Source organism: Alligator mississippiensis, chromosome 1, assembly GCF_030867095.1.
Source record: "Alligator mississippiensis isolate rAllMis1 chromosome 1, rAllMis1, whole genome shotgun sequence".
Classification (NCBI taxonomy): Eukaryota; Metazoa; Chordata; order Crocodylia; family Alligatoridae; genus Alligator; species Alligator mississippiensis.
Window position 1 is genome coordinate 408,249,622 of NC_081824.1, and position 23,740 is coordinate 408,273,361.

At 40.6% G+C, this 23,740-nt stretch overlaps 1 protein-coding gene across 1 annotated transcript in view; it reads right to left on the bottom strand.

Moving 5' to 3' along the window:
• The window catches only part of VWA8 (von Willebrand factor A domain containing 8), a 308,581-nt gene that overhangs the window by 136,947 nt on the left and 147,894 nt on the right, over positions 1-23,740 (bottom strand). The window contains exon 21 of the mRNA XM_059724552.1: positions 17,605-17,681. Coding sequence (XP_059580535.1) covers positions 17,605-17,681 — 77 coding nt within the window. The remainder of the gene's footprint in view (positions 1-17,604; positions 17,682-23,740) is intronic.

Genomic DNA, 23,740 nt, shown 5'->3' on the forward strand with positions numbered 1-23,740 from the left:
AGAATGCAGTTTAACCCAATGAAAAAAACAAAAAAAATCCTTCTGTACCCCAAAACAAGCAATTGTAGACCTCAGCATAATGAAAGGAAAGGCAGGATGGAGCAAACAAATTGCTCCATGATCAAGGAGAATGAGGATGGGGCCACTGGATTTATACAGGGTTTTCAGTTTTGCCGGGCTAAGAGAAATCAGTGTAGACCATTCATCTGAACTTAGAAGAAAAGGAGAGGAAAGAAGCTTGGTCAGGTTTAGAGTTGGACAGAGGATTTTCCGACTAATGAAAGATTTTTTTCAGTTAAAAAAGTAACCCCAAATCCACATTTTTGTGACTGAAACGAAATGCCACTGATACACACACACACACACACACACACACACGTGTGTGTAATACATATTTATACACACACGCAAATACATATTTATATGGACATACACACACACATATAGTGTGGTGTTTCATTTTAATCACGAAAAAATGTGGATTTGGGGTTACTTTTTTTTAGTCTGAAAATTGTTCTGTTTTTTTTTTTATCAAAGAAAACCAGGATCCCAGATGAAGACAAAGGCACATTTTAAAGATGAAACAGAAAGACAAAAGGGAAAGGCATGAAAAAGAGAAGAAGCAACGAGAGAAAATGTATACAAGAAAACAGTGGGAAGGAGCAGAACTCACTGAGAGCGCAAAGGTGTTATATAACTTCTATCAACTTGCAGAAGTTCCTGTGTGTGCACAGCAAATTCCAGGACATCTCAGTAAGAAGAGCAAATCTGAGGGCATGGTATTAGAAGGTTCCTGGGATGGTGAATAAACAGTTGTGAAATCTCTTCTCAGTTCCCTAATCTATATTCCTTCCCTGTAGTTTCTGGTTTTTCACAATATTTTTATGAAACTTCTGAGGGGTGTTCAACTCATCAGAAAAGCTGAATATGTTGTGTAGATATATATAATTCTACTAGTCACCCTCCTGATCTCCTGACAAAACAGACCTGAGTATTTGCTTAGCATGGCTGTCTAATTTTGCTAGGGTTAATGGGCATAATTTTTAGTCTCAAATAACAAATACAAGATATGCAGTTAGTTTTCATTAATGTCTCTCCATCAACAACTTTAACATGGATTAAATGCTAAATGGAATTAAATTCCATTCATACAATAATGGAAAGTTAATAAGAATTGACATATCTTTTGGAAAATCTCTGTATTTATCTGCTCTACAAAAAAGTAAGGGGAATAACAATTAAATGACTGAGAACTGGCAACATGCTAGACTGAAAGACTTTGGAATGCTGTAAAAATCTGAGTACAGATTGTAAAACCAAACTATAAATGTCTGGAATTCTTGTCACCAAGATGAAGAATTTTGCTCCCAACAGCAAATGACCTAAAAAGTCTTGGTTTTCTAGCCCATGTTTACTAATTAGATACCACCGCCCATAAGCCAGACTCTAATACAGACATGAACAACAGAGCCTTTGTAGGTTCATAACACTTGGTATATAAGATCAAGGCACAGCTGACGTAGGGAAGAATGGATGCAAGAATGTAAAACCAGGTGAGAAAAAACTGGCTGACAAATTGTCCTCTTGGTTGAGCCAATTAGTTCTGTACTATTCTTAAAAGTGAAAAGTAAGGCTCAATGTCTGGTTTATATCTACCTAGAGACCACCTTCAGTCCTGCCCTTTTCCCCCAGGTCAAAAAATGGCAGGCAACAAAATCCAGCAGCTCCTGCTGCTCCTTGATTCTTTGCAACGATGTATTGGTCATTTCTCTCTTTTTTTTAGTTTTACAATACTTACAGAGCTATGGACTGGCATTATGTTTGTGCTGAGAGAAAAGTTTTTCATTCAACACAAAAAGAGAGCATACAGTGTTCAAGGTGTTTGCATACAGTGTTCAAGGTGTTTCTTGTGGAACAGAATTGGCTCTTCTGGAAGAAAGTTAGATCACTTCTGACCACAAAACTCTCTCTCTTCCTGCATTAACTTGAACGGATGCATGCTTGTCTTGGATGGCAATGATTTCCAATACCTCACAGTCCCCTGCTTTCCCTCCCTCCCTCCAAAGGAGGCACTGGCTCCATGAAAGCCCACCCAGGAGTGTGCTGTCAGGAACTTCTATGGGATCTTGCTGTGGGTGCCAGTGCCCCCCAGGCACTGAATGGACCCAGGTAAAATGGGTGGAGGGGGCATTTCTCCAGGTTGTAACTTCAAGCAGTCACCCCCCACACAGATTGAGGGGTATTTCCCTGCAGCTAGACCTGTCCTACTGTAGTGTGAGCTCAGCTGCATTTTTTCTGCCTTTTAACACATATAGCTGTCTGGGTTGACTTGAAGGGTTGCATGAAGTGGGAAGGGGAGAGGTATTGACTATTCCAGCCCCAAGAGAACCTGCCTTCCAGCCTATGCACCCTTCTGGGGTGACTAGAAGTGGTGCAAAAAGCAAGATGTATTCTTCCACAGACTGATAGGACAGGTAGTTGGGGGGAGCACTGTCCTGCATTCAGAGGTCTCCCCAAGTCCTGGGACAGTCCCAGCTGTAAGAAAATGCCTCTCACTCCATGGCAGCTCTCTAGCTGCACCCTGTCTGTGCCAGAGGCAGAAGGGGTTTTCTGCATAGATCATCCTGTGTCTGGTATGGACAAGTAGAGCTGCACTGCCTCTGCTCCCTGCCCTGAATTATGTGAAATTATTAGCACTAGAAATGAATGCCTGTTTATATCCTATACCTGTTTTACCTAGGAAATATACATGCTTTCCAGCTGGTATTTTATTTGGACCAAAATATTTTTTTCTTTCAGTTTTGTTTAATACTTTTTTTGATTCACAATCCTAAACATTTACTGTCCCCTTTGACATGCATGACTCGTATTAAGGTCCTACTTAATGAATACATTCCTTGGTTAGAAACTGGTGGTGCCAGAGAAAGGATAAACAGCCTCTGTTGATTCACTAATTTATTTCCAGATGTTCAAGTCCTATAAAATAATCTACTGTAGACAAAGATACTTTTTAGGATATATTCACTTTAACTAATGTACATGCTATGTTCACTGAAACTCCTTAGCGACTTAAATGTAAAGACTAAGCAGGTGCTAATCAGCGTCAAAAGCAGCATTAGTCCACAGTTCATGTATGGACTGGAGCAAAATCATAACTCATTTCACACGGGCAACCACACAAATGATCCCTAGTTATCAGCCTGGATCAAAAATTGGAAAACAAGAGAATTAAAACTCCATTTTCCTATTACCAGTTCCCAAAACACAAAGTCTCCTGAAACAACTTTTCTGAAAATGAGATGTGGAAAAAAAATCTGCTTTGTGGTATTTTACTTTTGGGACTGAATTCTCCCTTAGTGCAAGACCATATAGTTGAACCTCTCATATATGCAAATGTTAAAGGCAGTTCAGATTAGTCTATGAGGCTCTGGCTTGGGCACATTTCTTCTACCCTCACTCCAAATGAGCACTTACAAGGCTGTTTGGAAACACTAGAATCCTTGTTTTAATAGAGATTAATAGTTGGCCAAAACAACTTGTTTAATCATATAGAGAGAATCTTAAAAGCAGAGATTCCAAAGGGAAATAATTGATTTTTCATTGATCTCCCCCACCCACTATTTCTGGATCTCAATCTTTCCCATACTGTGAGGTATATGAGGTGTAATTAGCTGCAACAAAAATAGTTGGGATGGAGGGAGAAGCTGGACAATAGAAAGTTCCTTCTTCCCTAGAATTAATAGACAAACCTATTCTGAGCACCTTCTTGCTGAATTTTTTTCAGTGGAGGAATGAAGTGCAAGCCTGAAGTGCTTTAAAAAGTATTGGTAATGTCTTAAATGGGTTTACATTTCCTCTGCAGTTGCTAGCTCCCTTCCATCCAGAACGTTGCTATGGGAAGTATCTGAGTGGTTCTTATTGATTTTATAATCAGTTTAGGCTTAGGTAAAAGTGAAACAAGCAAAAACTATAATTTACTTTAAGATGCAAGATGAGACAGTGGGAATTTTATAGCCAAGTCTAGGATATCTTGCCAGGAATCCAGAAGAGATGGAATAAACATCTCAGGCTGTCTTGAAACCAGCAGAAGAATTCTGTACAAACTCTTGTGCAGTCTGAAAGGATGAAAGGCTAAGAGAGTATTTTTCGAAAACTGACCTACATTTTTAAGTGACTTCACTTTGTTATCAGACTCAGGTACAATGGACTCAGATTCAGGTTGCCATAACTAAAAATCCTGCCTACTGGGTAAAAATGATAGCTGTCTTCAGCTTAAGGCAATGAAGTTAACGACTGCATCTACCTTTTTTTTTCAAATCATATGTTTTAAGCAGGGAGGGAAGGGAAAAATCAGAGAACTTGGTTTAGTCATCTACTGAGCCAGAATGTATCTTCCCACTGTTCTTGGTTCTGCTTTCAGGGTTAAGAATAGTCTCATTCTTCTCACAAGAGGGCATCTGGAGGAATATTTATTGGCTCAAGGACCATTCTCAGTAGTCTACCCACTGTTAGCTTAGACTTCCCTCTATTTTAAATTCTACGCCCCCGTTTTTCTGGATTATCCTGATGAGGGGTAGGAGGGACCTTACTGTAAGGAAAGAATCTGCATTACTTCTAAATTTACATTCAAACTTTCTGTGCATCTCAGCCGCCATGCTGCTTGATTTCATCTGGATACTTTTTTCATTCTGAAATACCTGAGGAGCTAAGAAATCTTCTGTCTTCTCTAGTAAGTTGATATTCTGGAGCTTTTAGGACTGGAGTCACATCTTCTGTGTATAATGGTAACTGCATCCCTAAAGTTCTTTAGCTAGCCTATTTTCACTATTTCAAACAATCATGCGTTTCTGATATCTACAGAAGTACTGTGGTAAAAATTACTTCTCACTGAGTGCATCTACACAAGACACTTACTGTGGAGTTGCCTAATTAGCTCCACCACAAAGTATCACCCATCTACATAAATGGTGCTATTAGGCAAGAGTAAATTAATTATCTCTGCCATAGGACTGTCCAATACAAGTACAGTTATTTACTCTGCCACAACACACATGTAGATGGCGATTGATGCTGTCTGGGGCACAAGGGTGCTACAGTGCAGGGCTGCCTGCTGGCTAGCCCCTCAATGTAGCAGCCTCTTGCCTCAGACTGTAGGGGTGTACAAAACAGCCTGGCTGATTCGATTTGGATTCAGATTCGGCCCAAATCAGGGACAGTGATTTGATTAGTTCATTTGGATCACTGTCCCCGATTCGATTCAGCTGAATCCAAATCTGAAGATTCAATGCTGATTTGGAGAATCAGTGATTCGAACATAGACACAGCTTTAAATGTTTTTTGCACATACCTCAAGGTACCACGCATGACTCATGAACACAGTGATGCTGGGGCAGATGGAGTGTCCCACAGGAGCATGGGGGGCCCCCTGCATGCTTGGTGATGAACCCAGAAGTGGACCAGAAGCCTCCCCACACTCCCCCAGCTCAGCAATCGGCCACAGGGGGACCCCAGGTGCTCCCCCCAGACCCAGGAGGCACTAGTCATCGAGCCGGGGTGGGCAGGGCCCCCCCGCCATTCTTTCTGGCAGACACAGAAGTGGACTGGAAATACTTCTGGTCCACTTCCGGGTCTGCTACCAAGTGCACTGGGGACCCCCCTGCACTCCTGTGTGACGCTCTATCTGCCCCACCATTGCAGCATTCATGAGCCGCCTGCTACCTAGAGGTATGTAGAAAAAATATTTAAAGTTGCGTCTATGTCCAAATCACTGAATCTTTCCGAATCTCTCCGAATAAATTTGGAGGGTTCCGATTCGATTCGGAGAGATTAAAGGGTCTCCTGATTCGATTCAGATTCAGAGATTCGGCCACCGAATTGGACCAAACCTCCGCTGAATCAAATCAGAAACCAAAGCTTTGCACAGCCCTATCAGCCAGCTCCTCTGCAGCACACTGAGCTGGGAAAGAGTAGCCCCAGGCTGGCAGGCTGACCCCATGGACCCCCTGCCAGTCAGGGCTCCACAGCCCTGGCTCAACATGCTGCAGTCCAAGTTGCATGTGTGAACGCTGTGCCCAGGAGCAAAAAACTCTTGTCAAACTGCCATGCAGTTTATTATGTCACATTAATATTCATGTGTAGACACGCCCAGTATGAGTATAGGTAGCAGAAACTAAAAAGTAACTACACAGTTCAATCAAATTTGAGTTATTATCAATGCTCTTTTAGAAGGAAATTACATTGTCGCACAATTTTAAAGCAACATAATCATAGTCTCTCCTAACTGCTAATTCCTTAAATTTGGGGAAATGGCATTCTACAGCTTCTGTACTGTGTGCAAGAACACACTTCACTTAGTACACAGTTACATCAGCTTTAAAGGAAAGTGAAATTATCAGGCTTTCTATCCTAATTTTATTTTTGCATGACAGATGCACATAAAAGAAAATGCCAGCTGAATTCAACTTCTAAAAAATAAATGAGTTAGCTCCCCAACACCTAGAAACTGACATCCAGACTCAAACATACGGATTATGAAAAACTAGATTATGAATAGTTTATGACACAGGAAGCACTAGCTTGGATGAATTTTTAGAAAACCTACATTACAACATTCCAGTGACTGAAAATGAGCAAAGTGGTCTTTAAAGGAAATGGTATACAAATATTTCTTTGTTAATGTTTATTTCCCATCCCATACCTTGCATAGCAAAGAATAAAGTGCAATTTTTAGCTAATTTGTTCAATGATGTATGGAAAAGCTAATGTTTTAGATATGTATTTCTATTACTCAAAGCCCAGGTACTTATTTTATATGTCTGCCTAGTGAACATCAACTCGATTTCAATTGGTCCATCCTTGCTCAATATTTTCTCCTTATTTCTATATAAGTCTATAAATGCACATAAAAATATGAAGAGACAATAATTAAAGAAATTCTTGTGGTTGTAAAAGATAGTGAAACAGGTTTTCTATGACTGACTCTTTACACTAATCTGCAGATATATTTTGACATTTAAATTATCCTGTTATCCTATGTTCTTGTTACTCTATAAGAGAACAAATGACAAACACCTACTTCAAGGCCAGATGCATCTTAATTTTAGTATATTAGCTGCCCTTTCACATTTTGGTCCCTTAAAGCTCTTTTTTCTTAAAGCAACTTTTCAAAGTTAAAAATAAAATTCTGAAGTCAATAAAATTTAAAGGGTAATTTTAAATGATCCCAGTTGGGAAAGCAGATAATTAGATTGTATAATGATTATGTGATCTGTAAGGAAGGGAAAGAAAATCAACATCATAAGATTAACACACAATTTGTACTAAGTGTTGCTTGTAGGGATACCAAAAGCTTATTTTCCCACCCTAGCCCCACCATTCATTTGATTGTTAAAGATCTCAAAATAATTATGTTTATTTTGAAAAGGATAACAGGATAAAATCAATCTTTTTTTTTTTAACCGGCACACTACAATACTTTATCAGTGAATGAGAGAAGGCATAATATGCTTTATATAGCTTTTCAAAGCAGGACATATCATTTCTTTAATAGGTAATGACTCAAAACAAATATATGTGGTACAATGCAGAGATGTAGTAGCATAATCGATTCTCCATAAAAAGAACGAAAGCACAAAAATTGGAAAGACTAGCAATAGTTTAAGGGCAGTGGTACCCAACATTCTGGCTCCATGGGCCAGATGAAGAGCATAGGTTTGGTCCACATAACAAATGGTGCTCTGGCCCTGGCTATGACCCCATGTGCAGGGCCATGTCATATGGCCCACAGCAGGAGAGGGGTGGTTAATTGTTACTGCTTCCTCCATCACCAAATCTCTGGATCCATGGAGAATCCTGTAGGAAGTGGTGCAACAAGCAGCGCTGGCACCCGAGGCAAAACCTTCAGGAGAGCAGGGGGAGGGGAAGAGAGAACACATGATTCTGAAAGGAGGGTTGGAAGGGGTACAGCGGAAGTGTGGCGGGGGGGGGGGGGGTACAGCCGTCTTACCCATGCTAGGAACTCCTAAACAGTCGCCAACTGAACTCTGCCAGCCCCAGCTGTTGCTTTTAAAGCAGCAGCAGCTGATGGGGTCTATTTGGAGTTCCCAGAATGGGTATGCTGTCAGGACACTGACTTTGCAGGGATAGGGGATGATTCTGAGACCCCTTTTAACTTGGTGCCTGGCACAAGTGTCCCTCTCACCTACCCCTAGTTATGCTACAGGGTTCCACAAGCTGGAGGTTGAGCACCAGTGGTTTAGGGAAAACCCTTCTAAAATAACAGTAAAGTAGTCATCAAATAACCACTAGCACGCCTATGTCAACCTAGTATTACTATTTTGTTACCAGTGATAAGCAGGGATCCTGGTTTTCTCTTATGAAAAAAATCCCCAATTTTCAGATTTAAAAAAGATTTAACTCCAAATTCACATTTTTCTGTGATCAAAACAAAACATCACTAATATATAGTTGGATAGAAATATATCTATTGTAGCCCAGGTAACTCGGGTATATATACTCCCCTTCTCCAGTTGAAGGGAATTGTTCTGTGGTAGGGGAACTACAGACTGCTCAGTTTCCCTCTGTCCCTACAGAACCAGACCAGGACAGTCAGGGGCTTAACTATATACAAATTTATTTACATTTACTTATCACAAGGAAAAGAAACATGGATATAAACATATGTACAATATATATATATATATATATATATATATATATATATATATAGGATATCTAAACAAATAACATAAAAATATCCTCTGGGTAAATGCTTTAAAACCTTACACCAGTGCTCCAGATACAGGTAAGTATCTGATCTGAAACAGATAAACCCCAAAATAAACATAGATAGCCAACAGATAAACTGTAGATAAGTATGGGTGAACAATAAAAAAGCCATGAATAAATACAAATAAACAACAGGTGAAATAATAGCAACAGCAGAGCCCTAGGACTCTAGTCATCTACTAATTTAGAAACATGAGGGGTCACAAAATATAAGGCACAACATCACACCACTTATGGCTCAAGAACCCCAACAAGGGGAAACCCCAGTGCCCTCAGGCTTTTCCCAAGCCCTACAAGGAAGCTGATAACTTTAGGGGGGCCCTCCCAGTGGGACCTCTGCTTTCAGGAGCCCTTAACTAACCAGGGGGGACGCCCCCCCTCCCCTGTGAGAATCCTCTTTTCCCTGCAACTCACGGCTCCCAGGCCTGGAGGGTGGCCCTTGTCCTCTGCGCCAAGCTGCTCTCTCGCCTGAGGTGGGCTTCGGGTGGGGTCGCTGTTCCCTGGAACAGGGCTCCGCTCTGCAGGGCTTCTAGAGCCTCTGGCTCGGCCCTGTCTGCTGGCTCAGTAGCCTGAGCACCGCCTGGCTCCCTGGACTCAACCTTTTGCTATGGGTTGGAGGCCTGGGCTGCCTCATGCAACACCAAGCTCGGTCTGCTCTCAGACCCTCCATACAGTGCCTCCTGCACTGAGCTCCCAGCCTTGTTCCAGGGGTTGAGGACCCAAGTCACCCAAGTGCTCCAAAGATCCTGCTCTTTGCACTGGCCTGTGCACTGTTTCTGGCTGCATGCCAGAGGTTGCAGACCCAAGCCGCCTCACGTAGCTCCCAGGGTCTGGACGCCGTGCTGCACATCGAGAAGCTAGCTGCTGGAGCCATCTGCCGTTCCCTGCTGATGGAAGTCTTCAGGGGTGCTTCTGGGCTACTGCTTCGCCCTGCTGAGCAGCTTTCCTCACTCAGCTCTTCTAAGCCCCGCTCTTCTCTCTTCTCTGTCCCGGATGTGTTCCCCTCATGCTGGGCACGCAGCTCCTTTTATACTCTCCAGGGCTCTGCCCCTGAAGTCTTCCAGACCTGAGTGTTGCAGTCTTCAATCCCGGGGGGGGGGATGGGAACTCCTCTCCCACTCCCCTCAGGAAAGGGGCGTGACTTAACTCCTCTTGCTGCCTACTGATTGGTGGATCAGCTTCACCAATCAAAACAGCAAGATTTCAAGCCTGGGACTCAACCCAAGCTCCAAAAGACAAGCCTGCTACACTATATATTAGCGGTATTTCATTTTGACCACGGAAAAATGTGGATTTGGGGTGTTTTTTTCATCCAAAAATTGGGGATTTTTATCAGAGAAAACCTGGATCCCTGGTGATAAAATGGAGTATGTAAAATCACTTACCAACATCCCCCATCTCCATGCTCCCTGGACGAGCCACTTGCAGCTCTGCCCCATGCTCCACCCCAGCTGAGCAGCACCTGCTCCTGCCCCACTCAACAGACTCAAGAAACTCCTCAGAAAATGTCAGGTCTTTGTTTTTACTTGTTTTTTGAATACAGAAAAATAACAGAACAATTCTTTTGTTGCAATGAACTAAGACCATAGCAGGTCACAATGTTTTTGATGCTATGAATTCCTCTTTCATGTCTCTGGGTTTATCTTGTGCATGTTTGCACACCTAACAGTGCTAACAGTGTGTGATACCCCATGGCATACTTGAAAGGTTCTTAAAACGTTTCACTGTGCTGCGGGACCCTGGTTGAGAATCACTGCTCTAGAGGAAGGTGGGCCTGGAGAGCAACTGCTTCCTGAAAACTGGACTCTACAAGTATGACTGTTTGTCAGGTTATAGATGGAAAAGCATAGCATTAAACTTCAGGGGCGGGGGGAGGGTGGAAGGATGGAGGAGTATTTCATCTATTGGGAAATGAAGGCATAATAACAGAATCACTTTCTTACCATGGCAGAATTATTGGAGTATCCCAAGTAATAGTCCTCCTGCCAGAAATATGTTTCTCTGATGATAAGGCACTGCTCTATGGAAGGGCATTACAAGCTTCTTTGGCCACTGAATAAACTACAGGTGCTGCAAACTGAAGACCTTGACCTCCCTATGTGGGGTAAAGGGTTCTTGCTACTTGTTTTTGAGGGGATGCTGTAAACCTTAGTTCAATGGCTTTAAGTTCTGCAGTAGTGGCACCTAACTGCATGGCCTAATTGCATGCCTATTCAAGCACTTCCTAGAACTCAGATTATACTTTAAGGGCTTCTCAGTAGTCCAAAAGATGAGCTCCATTTCTGACTGGAACTACATCTAGGAATCAGCTGAGAGAGCTGTTCTCTTAACAGCAAGGTAATTCCAGGTAACATAGAACATGAGATCTCACAGTAAATTGTTTGCTATATATGTATACCAAACTTTGTAGAGACAGCATTGCTACTGAAAGGGAAAACTACAATTCTCTGAAACAAGAGCCATTGCTGGATATGTAGAATTTGTTTCCATACTGCATTAGCCTTTTCTTTAAGGGATTACCAAGAGAGGGATGTTTTAGTTTAATGTGAGAGCTTCTTAAGAGCATGTCTGGAAGCTGAGAAAAACTGAAGTGGTCCATCATAGCTAATTGCTTTCAATTTCTGGATTGGCCTGGCCTTCAGCCAACGTGGTCTGCCAGAGGTAAGATGACAGCCATCTTACAGCATTGCAATTTCCTTCAGTAAATGTCTTCTGGCAGGGCCAAATAAAAGCAATCCAGGGCAGTGGATATGTACTATATGGACCACTACTACCACTCTGCCTTTATGTTGTTGGTCCACTTCACTTTGCAGTGGCAATAGTTTCTGCAGTCTATCAGTTTTATAACTGCCCTAGAGCTATTCTGATGATCACCTCTGGATCATGGGTTTGCTTTATCAAGCACATTTATAAGGGCTAAAAATATTTTTTGAAATGGAGGCTAACATTTTCAACTCATTTATAAGCCAGATCTAGGCATGATGTCTAACAGTACCTATGCATTAATGAAGCAGCTTTGTTGCCTGAACCTTATTTGCTAGATTATGCTGGCAGAAACCAAACTACAAGTGGTGAAGCCAGCCATAGCCCTTAGTTATTAAAACTCTTTACACCCTCTCATGATCGATTAATCATGGCTCAATTATATAGCTGACAATTAGACTTCAAGAAAGCACTTGAGCCACAATTCTATCCATAAAGGAAAGAGTTTGTAATGAAAATGGAAGGATAACAATTGTACCTGTACACAAAAATGGTAGCTGTGTAGCAGAGAGGAGGAATGACTATCACAAGAGAAATCTAAAAAGCAGCTGGATGGCAGAAATGAATTCCAAACCAAAAGATGCAGCACTGCGTGCTTAAATAATAGATGAAGAAAAGTGAAGTCTTTCTCCATGTGTAATTAGTTACTAATGTGATGGTAAAAGGGAAGTAAAATGACCCTTTTCTATTTTATTACAACAAGGGAGGTAGCAGACCAAACTCCAGAACACTTTCTTATACTGGTTTTTGTAGCAGCTGGGAGCTAACATGATTACATTTATCTATTACTGTGATCAGTGCTAAGACAGATTTTATGGTCTAACAATGCACATTTCTTCCTGGTGTCTTCTGAAATGCTTTTACTATTTTTTTCCTATTTCAAAATCTCTTAGCTCCAAGAGGCTTTGTGAATTTTAAGTAAGTGCTGTCACATTGACTTTTCTTCATCCCTCAGAAGGTTTTCAGTTTTCCCCCAATCTAAATGGAGCTGTTCTTTTAAAAAGTCAGATTCTTTCTAGTAAATCTGGCTTGAAATGTTTCTTTAAATAATGTATTTTCATTTCTCTTGTATTGGAAGGCAGATATTTTACTGTTTCTACCAGAAAAGGCAAATGTTAAAGTTAGTAAAGTACAAAGTGATGAAACAGATTTAAGACTAAAAAGGAGGACTATGTACCCTTCAAATTTCTAAAAAAAATGTTTAACCAGGGTGCCATGGCACCCTTGGGTACCTTGAGATCCTTTCAAAGGTGCTGCAGGGTGCCAAGTAAATGTTAGCACTGTTAGGTGTGCAAACATGATTCATAACAAACATGGAGATTTCAAATAGGAATCCACAGTATTAAAACTAGTCTGATTCTTTCTGAGTTCTTTGCAATAGAAACACTGCTCTATTATTTTTCTTATTAAAAATGAGTGGAAATTAAGAACTGTCATTTTCCAAGGGATGCCTTAGGTCTAGGGAGGTTGAGAACCACTATGTTAAAACCCATTTCTGTGTTTATTTTTATATACAGTAGCGCCTTTTATTCAGAAGGACTCAACATTCTTTTCAATCTTTACCAATGGATTTTCAGACCAATATGTAAAAATTACTCACAACTGATAGGTACTTGCTTCCATAAACTGTTTGCCATTAAATAACAATAAATAACAATTTCAAACAGAAATTAAAAAAATAAAATATGCAATTTTCACCAGGAAATCTTAGGACTGACCTAATTATCTGAAACAGAATTCCACCAAAATTGTACAAATACACCTCTCATAGGAATAAAAATACCATGACAAGTAACTGTATTTTTAAAGTGTGATTCTTTCCAATCATACTTCTTAGTTAATAGCTCAGGACTAATTTGGAAGGAACAGTAACATTATTCTATTCATCCAGTCTATTGTTCATTCTTTCACTTATCCAGATCAACTTATGAGGCATTAAAAATAACCTGAATGATCAGAAACAGCTTACACAGAAGGCAAGGTCCCACAGTATATATATTTTCTTCGCAAACATACATCTGAAGGCCTTCCCTTACTACCTTTACTCACACCTTCATTGTTAGTGACAAGTATACAAAATGTGAAAAAGATACACAGGAAATGAGTACATTCAGCTAAGAAGTGTAAGAAAGGTTAGGAAGAATGATGTATGACCTCCCTGAGAAGATTAATCCTTAAGGTCAGGCTGACCCTTGCATGTGAATCCTCAGTAAAGCAAATGAATCCAGATGTCAGAAGAGATGTTTTTAAAAAATCCTGCTTAGTCTGCCTTTCAGGTCCTCTCATCATCTTCATGAACAAACATTCTCGTAAAATGTGATTTAAAAATTGTTTATGCGATTACCTCACTGACTCTTCAGCGAAGTGATAGGATAATGTAAACACTTCCTTAAAAAAATTACCTGAAATTGATAACTAATCTTCAGGGTATTTATACTGAATAAGCCATTAAAAGTCCTTATGCTACTGACACAAAAACAATTCTTTAAATGGCATCTTTGGTTCTATGTATGCACATCTGTTAAAAAAGGACATTTATATTTTGACAAGGGTATTTGACGCAGTGTATTTATTCCCTCCCCTGACTCATTATTTACCAAAAATAAAATTTTCAAAAGTCTCAGTGACTTCAGATCTTAATTCCAAGTGAAAGCCAAACAAGACTTTAGCACTTCTCAAAAATAGGGCTTAAACCTTAAGTCATGTTTGTAAAACAATTTTAAAAGTTTTACCTCTCTGAACTTTAACTATCTTTTCCTTTTATTTACCTCCCTGCTTCTCTCACTTTAACAAAATAATGTTAAAAAAACTGTTCAACAGCGAGTTAAAATGTTTGTTCAATTAATTTTTAAAGCTGTTTCTACATATTTCTTTCTCCAATGCCACTAGTTTCTTCAGCTACCCTTCTTCAGGTAAAATCACTATTAAAGACACATTATCCTTGTGGTTTTGCCTTTCTGGCCCAGAAACTAAATAGTTTATTAAAATACAGTGCCCATTCATTACTACTAATTTATCTGTCCCCATTTTCTATCACAAGCATGTAGCATTTGTTTTAATAAATGCTTATTACATACAAATACATATATATAGATTCAGAGATTGTAAGGCTGGAAGGGACCTCAGAAGATCATCAGGTTCAGCCCCTTGCACCAGGCAGGAAAGACAACTAAGGTCAAGTGACCCCAGCAAGATGACTATCCAGTCTCCTCTTGAAGATTTCCAGGGTAGGCGATTGCACCGCTTCTGGAGGGAGCTTATTTGACAGTCTGGACTCCCTAAGTGTGAAGTTTTTCCTAATGTTGAGCCTGAAATGGTCTTCCAGGAGTTTGTGGCCATTACTCCCGGTTCTCCCCAAGGGTGCTGTGGTGAACAGTTGTGAACATAAAGGTCCAAATCCAGATAATGCTTATACACAACAGTAGTATTACTGAATTCAATATAATCAAGAATTTGATCATATATGTATCAACTGCTTTCATATACAAAGGACATCTCACTGAGGACTTGGAATACCTCTACATGGGTTCCTTGGTACTCTTAAGCTAACTGCCAAGAAACGATGTCCCATTCACTTGCTCTTACTCCACACATGCCAAACTTGGAAATGAGGTGGTAAAGCCCCCTGAAGGTGCCTTCTACTGGTCAAGTACATCAGAAAGAGAAAGCTTTGAGAACCAAGGCAGAGAGGGGCAGCTCTACCCTTGAATTCCCAGAGAAAAGAACTGGCAAGTGAACTTACTCTAGGTGCAACAAGTGACATGAAACTAGAAATAAACTGTATAGAATACTGAGTCACAAGCAGTTAGACAAATAATAAAAAGGCCAGCAAAGGGCAGACCATAACCTACAAGTTATAGTAGGCTTATCCACCAACTAACACTTTGATACCTTCTCTACTCTGTTACTTTCATCACAACAACAACTGCTTGTGTTCCCTGCTTGTAGAACCAAGAAAAGTGATGGAAAATTACAGGCTACATAATTGTGCCCTCAGCTGACTGATGTAACCCAAGTATAAAATATTGACAGCTGTGACACTTAGAAAATGTGCATGTGCTCTTCTGTAGCAAATAGCAAGTGTTAGTACATTTTACTGAGTTGATGCTAGCCAGGTATCAATCAGCAAAGAATGCTGCAGGGCAGTATTTCTAATCATCAGACAACAATTTTTGTACAGTTTTTGACAAAAATACTGTGAACTGACTGGCAAGAAAAATGTTCAAGGAACCAAAATCTTAACAGAGCACTGATCTTTATTAAATTTACTCTCAGACAACAGCTTATTTGGCTCTTAATTCTAAAAGTATGTTTTATCATTTATTAACGCTATTGAAGAATCATATAAAATGTAATATTGGAATTAAACTAAATGAGCTCTATAACATTATTTGAAAAGCTCACCAAAATTTAATAGAAAAGACTTACTTTTCTCCAAATAATCCTCTAAAGAATGTGATATTATGATTTATCACTTTCAAAGTATTTGTTAATATTTTTTTCAATAGGGCGTTTTATAGATTCCTACAATCCTACCTATTTAAAAACCATGTGAGCATTTTTCTTCATTGAGGAAAAAATATTTTTATTATTTTATTATTTATAGAATGTGCCAATTACCACATTCTAATATGTTCTACAACCATACTGTAGGCATTATAAATTGTACTTTAGCCTATCCTGGGATGCTTTGAAGGTACACTGGGGTATAACTTGTCGACACTACAGTTTTGGAACACGTCAGTGTAATATACTATAACAAATCTTTACTTTTAAAAATCATATCCTGCTTGAGAAAAAACATGAAGCCAGACCCTACTTTAAGGAGTTTTAGTCTAAATGAAATATATTATACAGTATGAAAAAGCAATTCAGATGCAAAAAGGCATATGGTAAAATATGCAAAATAGAAACAGTTTGTAAAATATGTGAGATTTTGAAAAAGATAAAGTGCTTTGCACATAGGGAGGGAGGGAAATTTGCTCTGAAGAGAGGGGGCGGTAGGAAAGCAGACACGAGGATGACAGTAGGAGATCACAAAGGGAACATTTAGAACAGAGGTGGGAAATTATTTTGGGTGGAGGGCCACTTACTGAGTTTTGACAAGCCATCGAGGGTCGCATGACAGGCAGCCAGAGGCAGATAAATATTAATTTTCTAAATTTTTTAGGGGTCCCGCGGGCTGGATAGAATGGCCTGGCGGGCTGCATCCAGCCCATGGTCTGCATTTTGCCCACCCTGATTTAGAAGATAAGTTGGGGAGCATGGAGAAGCATGGGGTATATAAGATGACAATAAAGAGGCAGGAAAACAGAGTTATCCAAAGCCATCAGCATGACAGCAAGTTTGAAATGTATATGGAACGAGAACACATCAGCAAAGAGAAGCGTGGAAGAAGCAACAAAGGGATTATGTGATCAAACGGGCAAAGAGAAACATTTCAGTTTCAGCAGTGATATTTTGGATACACTGGGGAGCAGAAATGAGGGAAAAACATGCAATATACGTTTACATATAGCTTCGCTCTGGCTCTCCTTGTCATGCAAAACAGATGTTTGGAAGAAGTTACCAGAGTGTAAAAGGAAGACAACACATTTCCAGCTAGAGTTTCCAGCCACCCTCATCCACTACTTACATTTCCAAATAAGTACATGTAGGCTTTTTTCTATGCAGGCCCTGACACAGCAAAAGCTTTCAGTAAACACTGACCAAACAAACTCATTTTCTTTCAAATCCCTCTGTACAACTTGACAATGGTTAAATACTGGTGCACTTGAATGGGTGCCTATCTTTCTAACCATTACTGTCCCACTGTCTCCTAACAGTCCCCCATCCATTTGCCGTAAACTCTTTAGGGCAGGGACTGCTTATTCTGTGTCTATACAGCACTTATAAACTGGGACCCCGGTGTGCTGACTAAAGCTCAGCACTACAGAACTGCAAATAATAAGAAATGGACTTCAGGAATGTGAGACTTAAAATACCAACAAATCAGACTAGTGAGATGAAAAGGTGAAATTCCATAAAAATTGTCACATAAAATAACATTCTTACCTATGAAGCTGTAAATATTCTCTAGGTCTGTTTAACAGGTGAAGGAATCTGTCAACAATCTTGTTTTTTCCCACACCCTGCAATAACATATATTAAAATCAATAAGAAAGAAAATTGACTTTCCAGAATTGTTCAAATATGGTCTCAATTCTTGTCTAATAAAATAAAACCTCACATCAGACATACAGAACATTTTGTTTATTATTCATTGTTGGGTTATACCAATATAAGATTTGCAAAACAAAGTAATTTTTTGGTAAAACTATGTTTTTATTGCTCTACCAGGTGTGTGTGTGTATAATGCTAGAGTATGGAGTATGTGTGTACATCTGTAATATGTTTATATACATAGTACAGAATAGTAGCTGTACAGAAATAGATGTAGAATAATTTGCGTATTACTCCTTGCACATTCCTTTTAGAAAGACAACATTAATTTTGTGGTTCTTATCTGTCAGTTTTATTTCATATTCAGCACAACTGGCTTAATATCACAGTCAAGGATGACATATCTTACTCATAGTGAGAGAGAAAGTGAGTAGAAAATATGGATGCTAACATGTTCATACAAGCATATTTTGTTCTATAGCAGGGATGGGCAAAATGGTGGATCCAGTCAGCAGCTTGACTCCATTTCCCAGGGGCCCCTGGTGCTGAGGCTGGTTTCCAAGGAGATCCCAGTAGCAGTGGCACCATAACAGCACGGGGCCAGGGTTTCCTTGGAGACCAGCCCCAGCAGTGCTGGCAGAATGTGTGGCTGGGTGGGGAGCTGCTCTGTGGCCGGGATCTTGCAGCGGTGATAGTGTGGTCCACTACCTACCAGCACGCCCTACCAGCACTGCTGGAGCCAGTTTCCGTGGAAACCCTGGCTCTGCGCTATCATGGCCCCACCTTTATTGGGGTCTCCATGGAAACCAGCCACAGCAATGTGAGGAGGGGCTGCTGAGAAATGGAGTCCACCATGGGCCCAATCCAGCCTGTAGGCTGGACTTTGCCCACCCCTGTTCTATAGCATCCTCAACATTTACATAACTCAAATCTATATCTCCTATAATTAAATCCCAGTATTCCAGTCTCTTTAATTCCCATCAGTTGACAAAGCTGCTGTAGAGAAGTGGATGGTAGGTAACTGGTCAGTGGCTACAGCAGAAAGGAGAAAAGAGAGAAAGAGCATCAGGAAAGATAGGTCAGTGATTATAAGCTATCTAACAGATGATGTTCAAGAGAATTACAAGTGTGAAACTGAACCAAGATGTAGAGAAACATATCTTGAGAATCATTCATACAGATACAGTAGATGAAATCAGGGGAGCAGAGGAGATCACCATAAATGTACAAATTAAAATAGGTAAAAAAAATGAAAACAAGTCAATAGATTCTAAATGAGCTGAACATGAGACTAATAAAGCTCTAAGTTTTATCACATGAAAGGAATAACTCACACTTTTGTCATGATTTCTCCCTTTTCGAATATATATACGAATATATATATCAATGTATATTCTCTCTCTCTCTCTCTCTATATATATATATGAGAATATATATATATATATTCTGAAAGAGATAAATTCTATATATTTTTCTCCAGTTAAAAATAAACTAAAAGCTTTACTAATATTCTAGAGGCCTATGGTTGTATTACTTAGTTTAAGGTTGAAGCAAAAAAAAGAAGTATAACTTCACTGGAATGAGTTAAAAACGATCTCTAGGGCTGTGAAATAGGAGTTTCATTACCAGGACCAGCCACCAGACAGCAGAATTGCAAAACAAAGGATAGCTGGATTGGTGGAACATCAAGACCATTAAAAAGAAGAGGGAGTAATTAACACCTGTGGAATCTGGTAGATTACAATGAACTGTTAAGTCAACTGACTCCCTCAATGCTGCCTAACTAGAAATGCTGCTGTCACTGCCATGCGTCTGGTTTTAAACTCCATGTATTCAGGAAGGTTGCAAGTACCCGGGTGCACCCCCACTGAATCTATCCCTGGTTATAATGTAATTTTAATTAGCAGCAATTTTATTTTCTGTAGCTGTCAGCATTCAGTAAACTTTCAAACTTCTAAAATACTAGGAAAGACTAAACAACTTTGTGATAACACAAGTTCTCCTAAAGCAATCAAATACCTATTTTGGAGATATATATTAAACTTTAGACAGTTTAATGGCAGCCTCAAAAGTATTCAAGTGGAAACACAATATAATGGGAAGGTTCTAACAGCAAATATGGACAGTTATATGCCAGTGTGTTAGTGCTGCAGTGAGACTTTAGGAATCCTAAACGGGTTGGCAAAATGGAATGCTCCACCTACTGTCAGTACAGCTACATAGACAGAAAACTGAATAATTCATGATCTTTAGAAACTGTGCAGATGGCTGAGTGAGTTTCGTGTGCCAATCTCGAGTGGATTTCATGCCAGGTCCTGCAGAACAGGACTTTAGCCAACTGGCAAAAACCGAGCTACAGACAGATATCCACATACTGAATCAATACAGAAAACATCAAATATCAGACAAAATGGATGTTATGACAGGAAAAGAAAGGTTTTCTGGCTTTCATGTGTGTCAACAGGAAGAGCTTGCAGTTTGTCTGCATGTTTATAGCATTGTTTTAGAACCTCACACATGCAATTAAGATATTTCCCAACTACAATACAATGTTGCTGTGGGGTTTTTTCCCCTTCACCCCACCAATGGGGCACCAGACAACATGGCTACTTTATGCTTACTTCTTTTTAAACTACCACTAGTAATGTGAGCAGGAACACCTCAATTCCTTTAACTTTAAGGCTTAAGGAATGCTAGAAGCCAAGATGAAAGTGAGGAGCATCAAAGCAAGGGTGAAGTCAAGAGTTTTACCAGACTCCAATGGGACTAGTTTTACTGGGGTGTTTTGTTAATCAGCCCCTTTTCTGATGCAATTTTATTTTATATTAACGAGTGTGATGTATTTCAGAACCAGGCATGCAAAAACCAAAAGACATTCCCACTATGTTTTAACTATTATAGAATTGTTAATGCAGTTCATTTTTTAAACATAGATACTTGAGAGTGTACATTATGTCTCTTCATATACATTGTAGTGTATCACACAAAATCCTTGACTGGCAAGGATGGTCAGAGCAAGGAAATAGGAGCCAAAGCCCTTTGATTCTATTTGGGGATACTCACTTCAAGTCATTTCAGCACGTCTCTGCCTTAGGGCAAAATACATATGCTTGAGGGAGCAGGGGGAGGGGGGCTCTGTACAGAGGGAAGTGGGGTATTTTAATTAGAATGGTTTCAAGAGCCATTCTAATTAAAATGCCCACAGCACGTTGTTTATCAGCATCCTCACACTTCAAAATGGTGGTAGGGCCACTTTAAATAAAGGTCGTCAAATGAGTTTTAGTTAAAGTGCCCCCACCACCATTATGAAGTTCAGGGAATGCTGATACATTTGACACACTGATTAGCACGCTCCAGCAGCCTCCCTACATGTCTACAGGCACCCATAGTTGCTGTCCTGGGAATGCCAACCCATAACTAATTATTGCCAGTCCTTCAGCAAGAGGGAACAGTATAATTATATTAAGCAACATAGGAGAGATCCATACTCCATATAAGGAGACATTAAAACCAGCTATTTTAGCTTCCTAAGAACTCCTATAATACATCTAAAATACCCAGCTCCACCCAACACTACCTGGCCTCCTTTTTATGAAGGGGGGGGGGGTATAAATGGGATTTATTTAGAGAGAAGAAAACACTTCTGGGTTTTTGGTTGTAGCTGTGTTAGTCTAAGGACATAGGCAGGCAAGGTTCTTTGAGTAGATGTGATATCTTTTATTAGCCCAAATGAGAAGTTGGAAAAAAGTTCTTACAAGCTTTTGGGTACAATCACTCTTCTTCAGGGATAGGGAGTCTCTGCTGTTCTGAGACTCCAAGGAATGTGAGAAGCAAAAAGTGTGACAGGATGTCAGTGAGAATGTAAATAGGTAGAAATTAGGAAAACAAAAGGTAAAGTAGGGAAGGGAGGGGGGAAAAAGCAGGAGGAAAAAAACCCAAAGGTGAGTAAGGGAGACTCTACAGTGGTAGTAATTCAAGGTAGAAAAGAAGCTAATAAAAGATATCACATCTACTCAAAGAACTGTGCAACACTTTACTCTGGCACTTTCTGGAAGGCAAAACAGCAACTTGGGAGAACTGAGGAGCTGAACTATGTTACAACAACCTTGAAATGAGTCATTGGTAGTTGTGGAGATCAAGGAGCATAAACAAATTCCACTTCCCTTCCCCCTTTTTCTTGAATCCTTGAGAGGATCACAGATGAAGCTGTTTACCTCTGCCTTACCAGGAAGAAGACCCAAGTTTGAACCCACATCTTCTGCTTCCCCCAAAAATGCCCTGTTAGGCTTACACATGACTCAGCAGTCTATAAATATGTTAGAATTAAGAGGAAGATCAAAGAAATAGAATGGTGATTTTCAACCAAGTTGCTAGGGCACCTTGGGGAGCTGCCAGATCCTTGAAAGGTACCTCAGGGTATAAGCAGGTAAGTGAACTGTGAGGAGATAAACAGTTAAGCCAAGAAGATAAATGCATGTCTAGGCTCAGCCCTACCTAAATGATTCCCCACTCCCACTGCCCAGCCACTCTACGAGAAGGTAAGCATTAAACCATTTGGTTCTCCTCGTTGTGTCCATAATTCGTTTTTCCCCCATTCAATAAGAGTCTTCCTATTTCAATGATTCTCAACCTTTTTGGACTTGAGGCACCCCTCACTAGATTTGACAAACTCCTCCATAACTTTGTGAATTGATCAGCACCCCATTTCTACAACTAAACTTATTTATTACAGTGTTTACTTCCTTGCAGAAGGGCTGAAAAAAGACAGTTGGGGGGAGTGGTCAGAAAAGGGGGGGAGCAGCAAGGCAGGGACAAGCTTGAGTCAAAGCTTATGGGCTTATGTTTTCACACCTCAGTGGCACCCTTCAAAGCATCTTGCACCACCCCACACCCAGATTTGTGGACCATTTTTCTAGTCTATCCAGGTCATTTTGGATCCTAGCCCTGACCTCCAGGGTGTCTTCAATTCCACCCAACTTGGTGTCATACACAAATTTGCTAAATGTGTACCCAACCCCACCATTTGAACCATTGACAACGTCATTGCAAAACCTCTGGCAAAACTCTTCCACAACTCGTAGCACTCTGGAGGAGTCCCTGAGGGAGACTGAAGGGAGCTAATGTTGTGCCCATCCACAAGAAGGGCAGGAGGAAGGACCTAGGTAACTATAGGCCAATCAGCCTAAATTCTATCCTAGGGAAAATCCTAGAAAAGTTCATCAAGGAGTCTATCTGCGATAAGCTTGCAGAAGGTAAGATTCTGAAAGACAGCCAGCATGGCTTTGTCAGGGGCAGGTCTTGCCTTACCAACCTCATCTCCTTCTATGACCAGGTAACTTGCCACCGGGACATGAGACAGCAGGTTGACATTGCATACCTTCACTTCCAAAAGGCCTTTGATCTAGTATCCCACAATATCCTCATGAGAAAATTGAAGGATCATGGGCTTAACTCCAAGACAGTCAAATGGGTGAGAAACTGGCTGCAGGATAGAACCCAGAGAGTCATAGTGAATGGATCTGTGTCATCCTGGTGAGAAGTGGGCAGCTGTGTCCCACAGGGGTTGGTGCTTGGTCCAGTACTTTTCAAAATCTTTATTAATGATTTGAATGTGGGGGTGAAGAGCTCACTGGCCAAGTTCATGGATGACACCAAGTTATGGAGAAGAATGGTCATGCTTGAAGATAGGCTACAGGTCATGAACAACGTGTACCCCTGGCAGCTGGGGGGGCACGGTGGCGAGAAGAGCGTGGTGGCAGTAAGCGGGGGAGCTCCCGCTGGCGCTGTTGGCAGTGGGGGTGGTGAGCACTGACCGGCTTCGGTGACCACCCGCAGACGCCGCCAGCAGTGTCGGCGGCAGCCAGCAGGGATCGTGGACCACCAGCAGATGCCGTTTTTTAGGGGGTGCACCACCACACTCGGGGTGCACATGCACCTGCGTGCACCACCTACGCGTCGCCCCTACTACAGATAAAGGCAGACTTAGAGAGGCTAGCAAGTTGGGCAGATCAGACTTTCATGAAGTTCA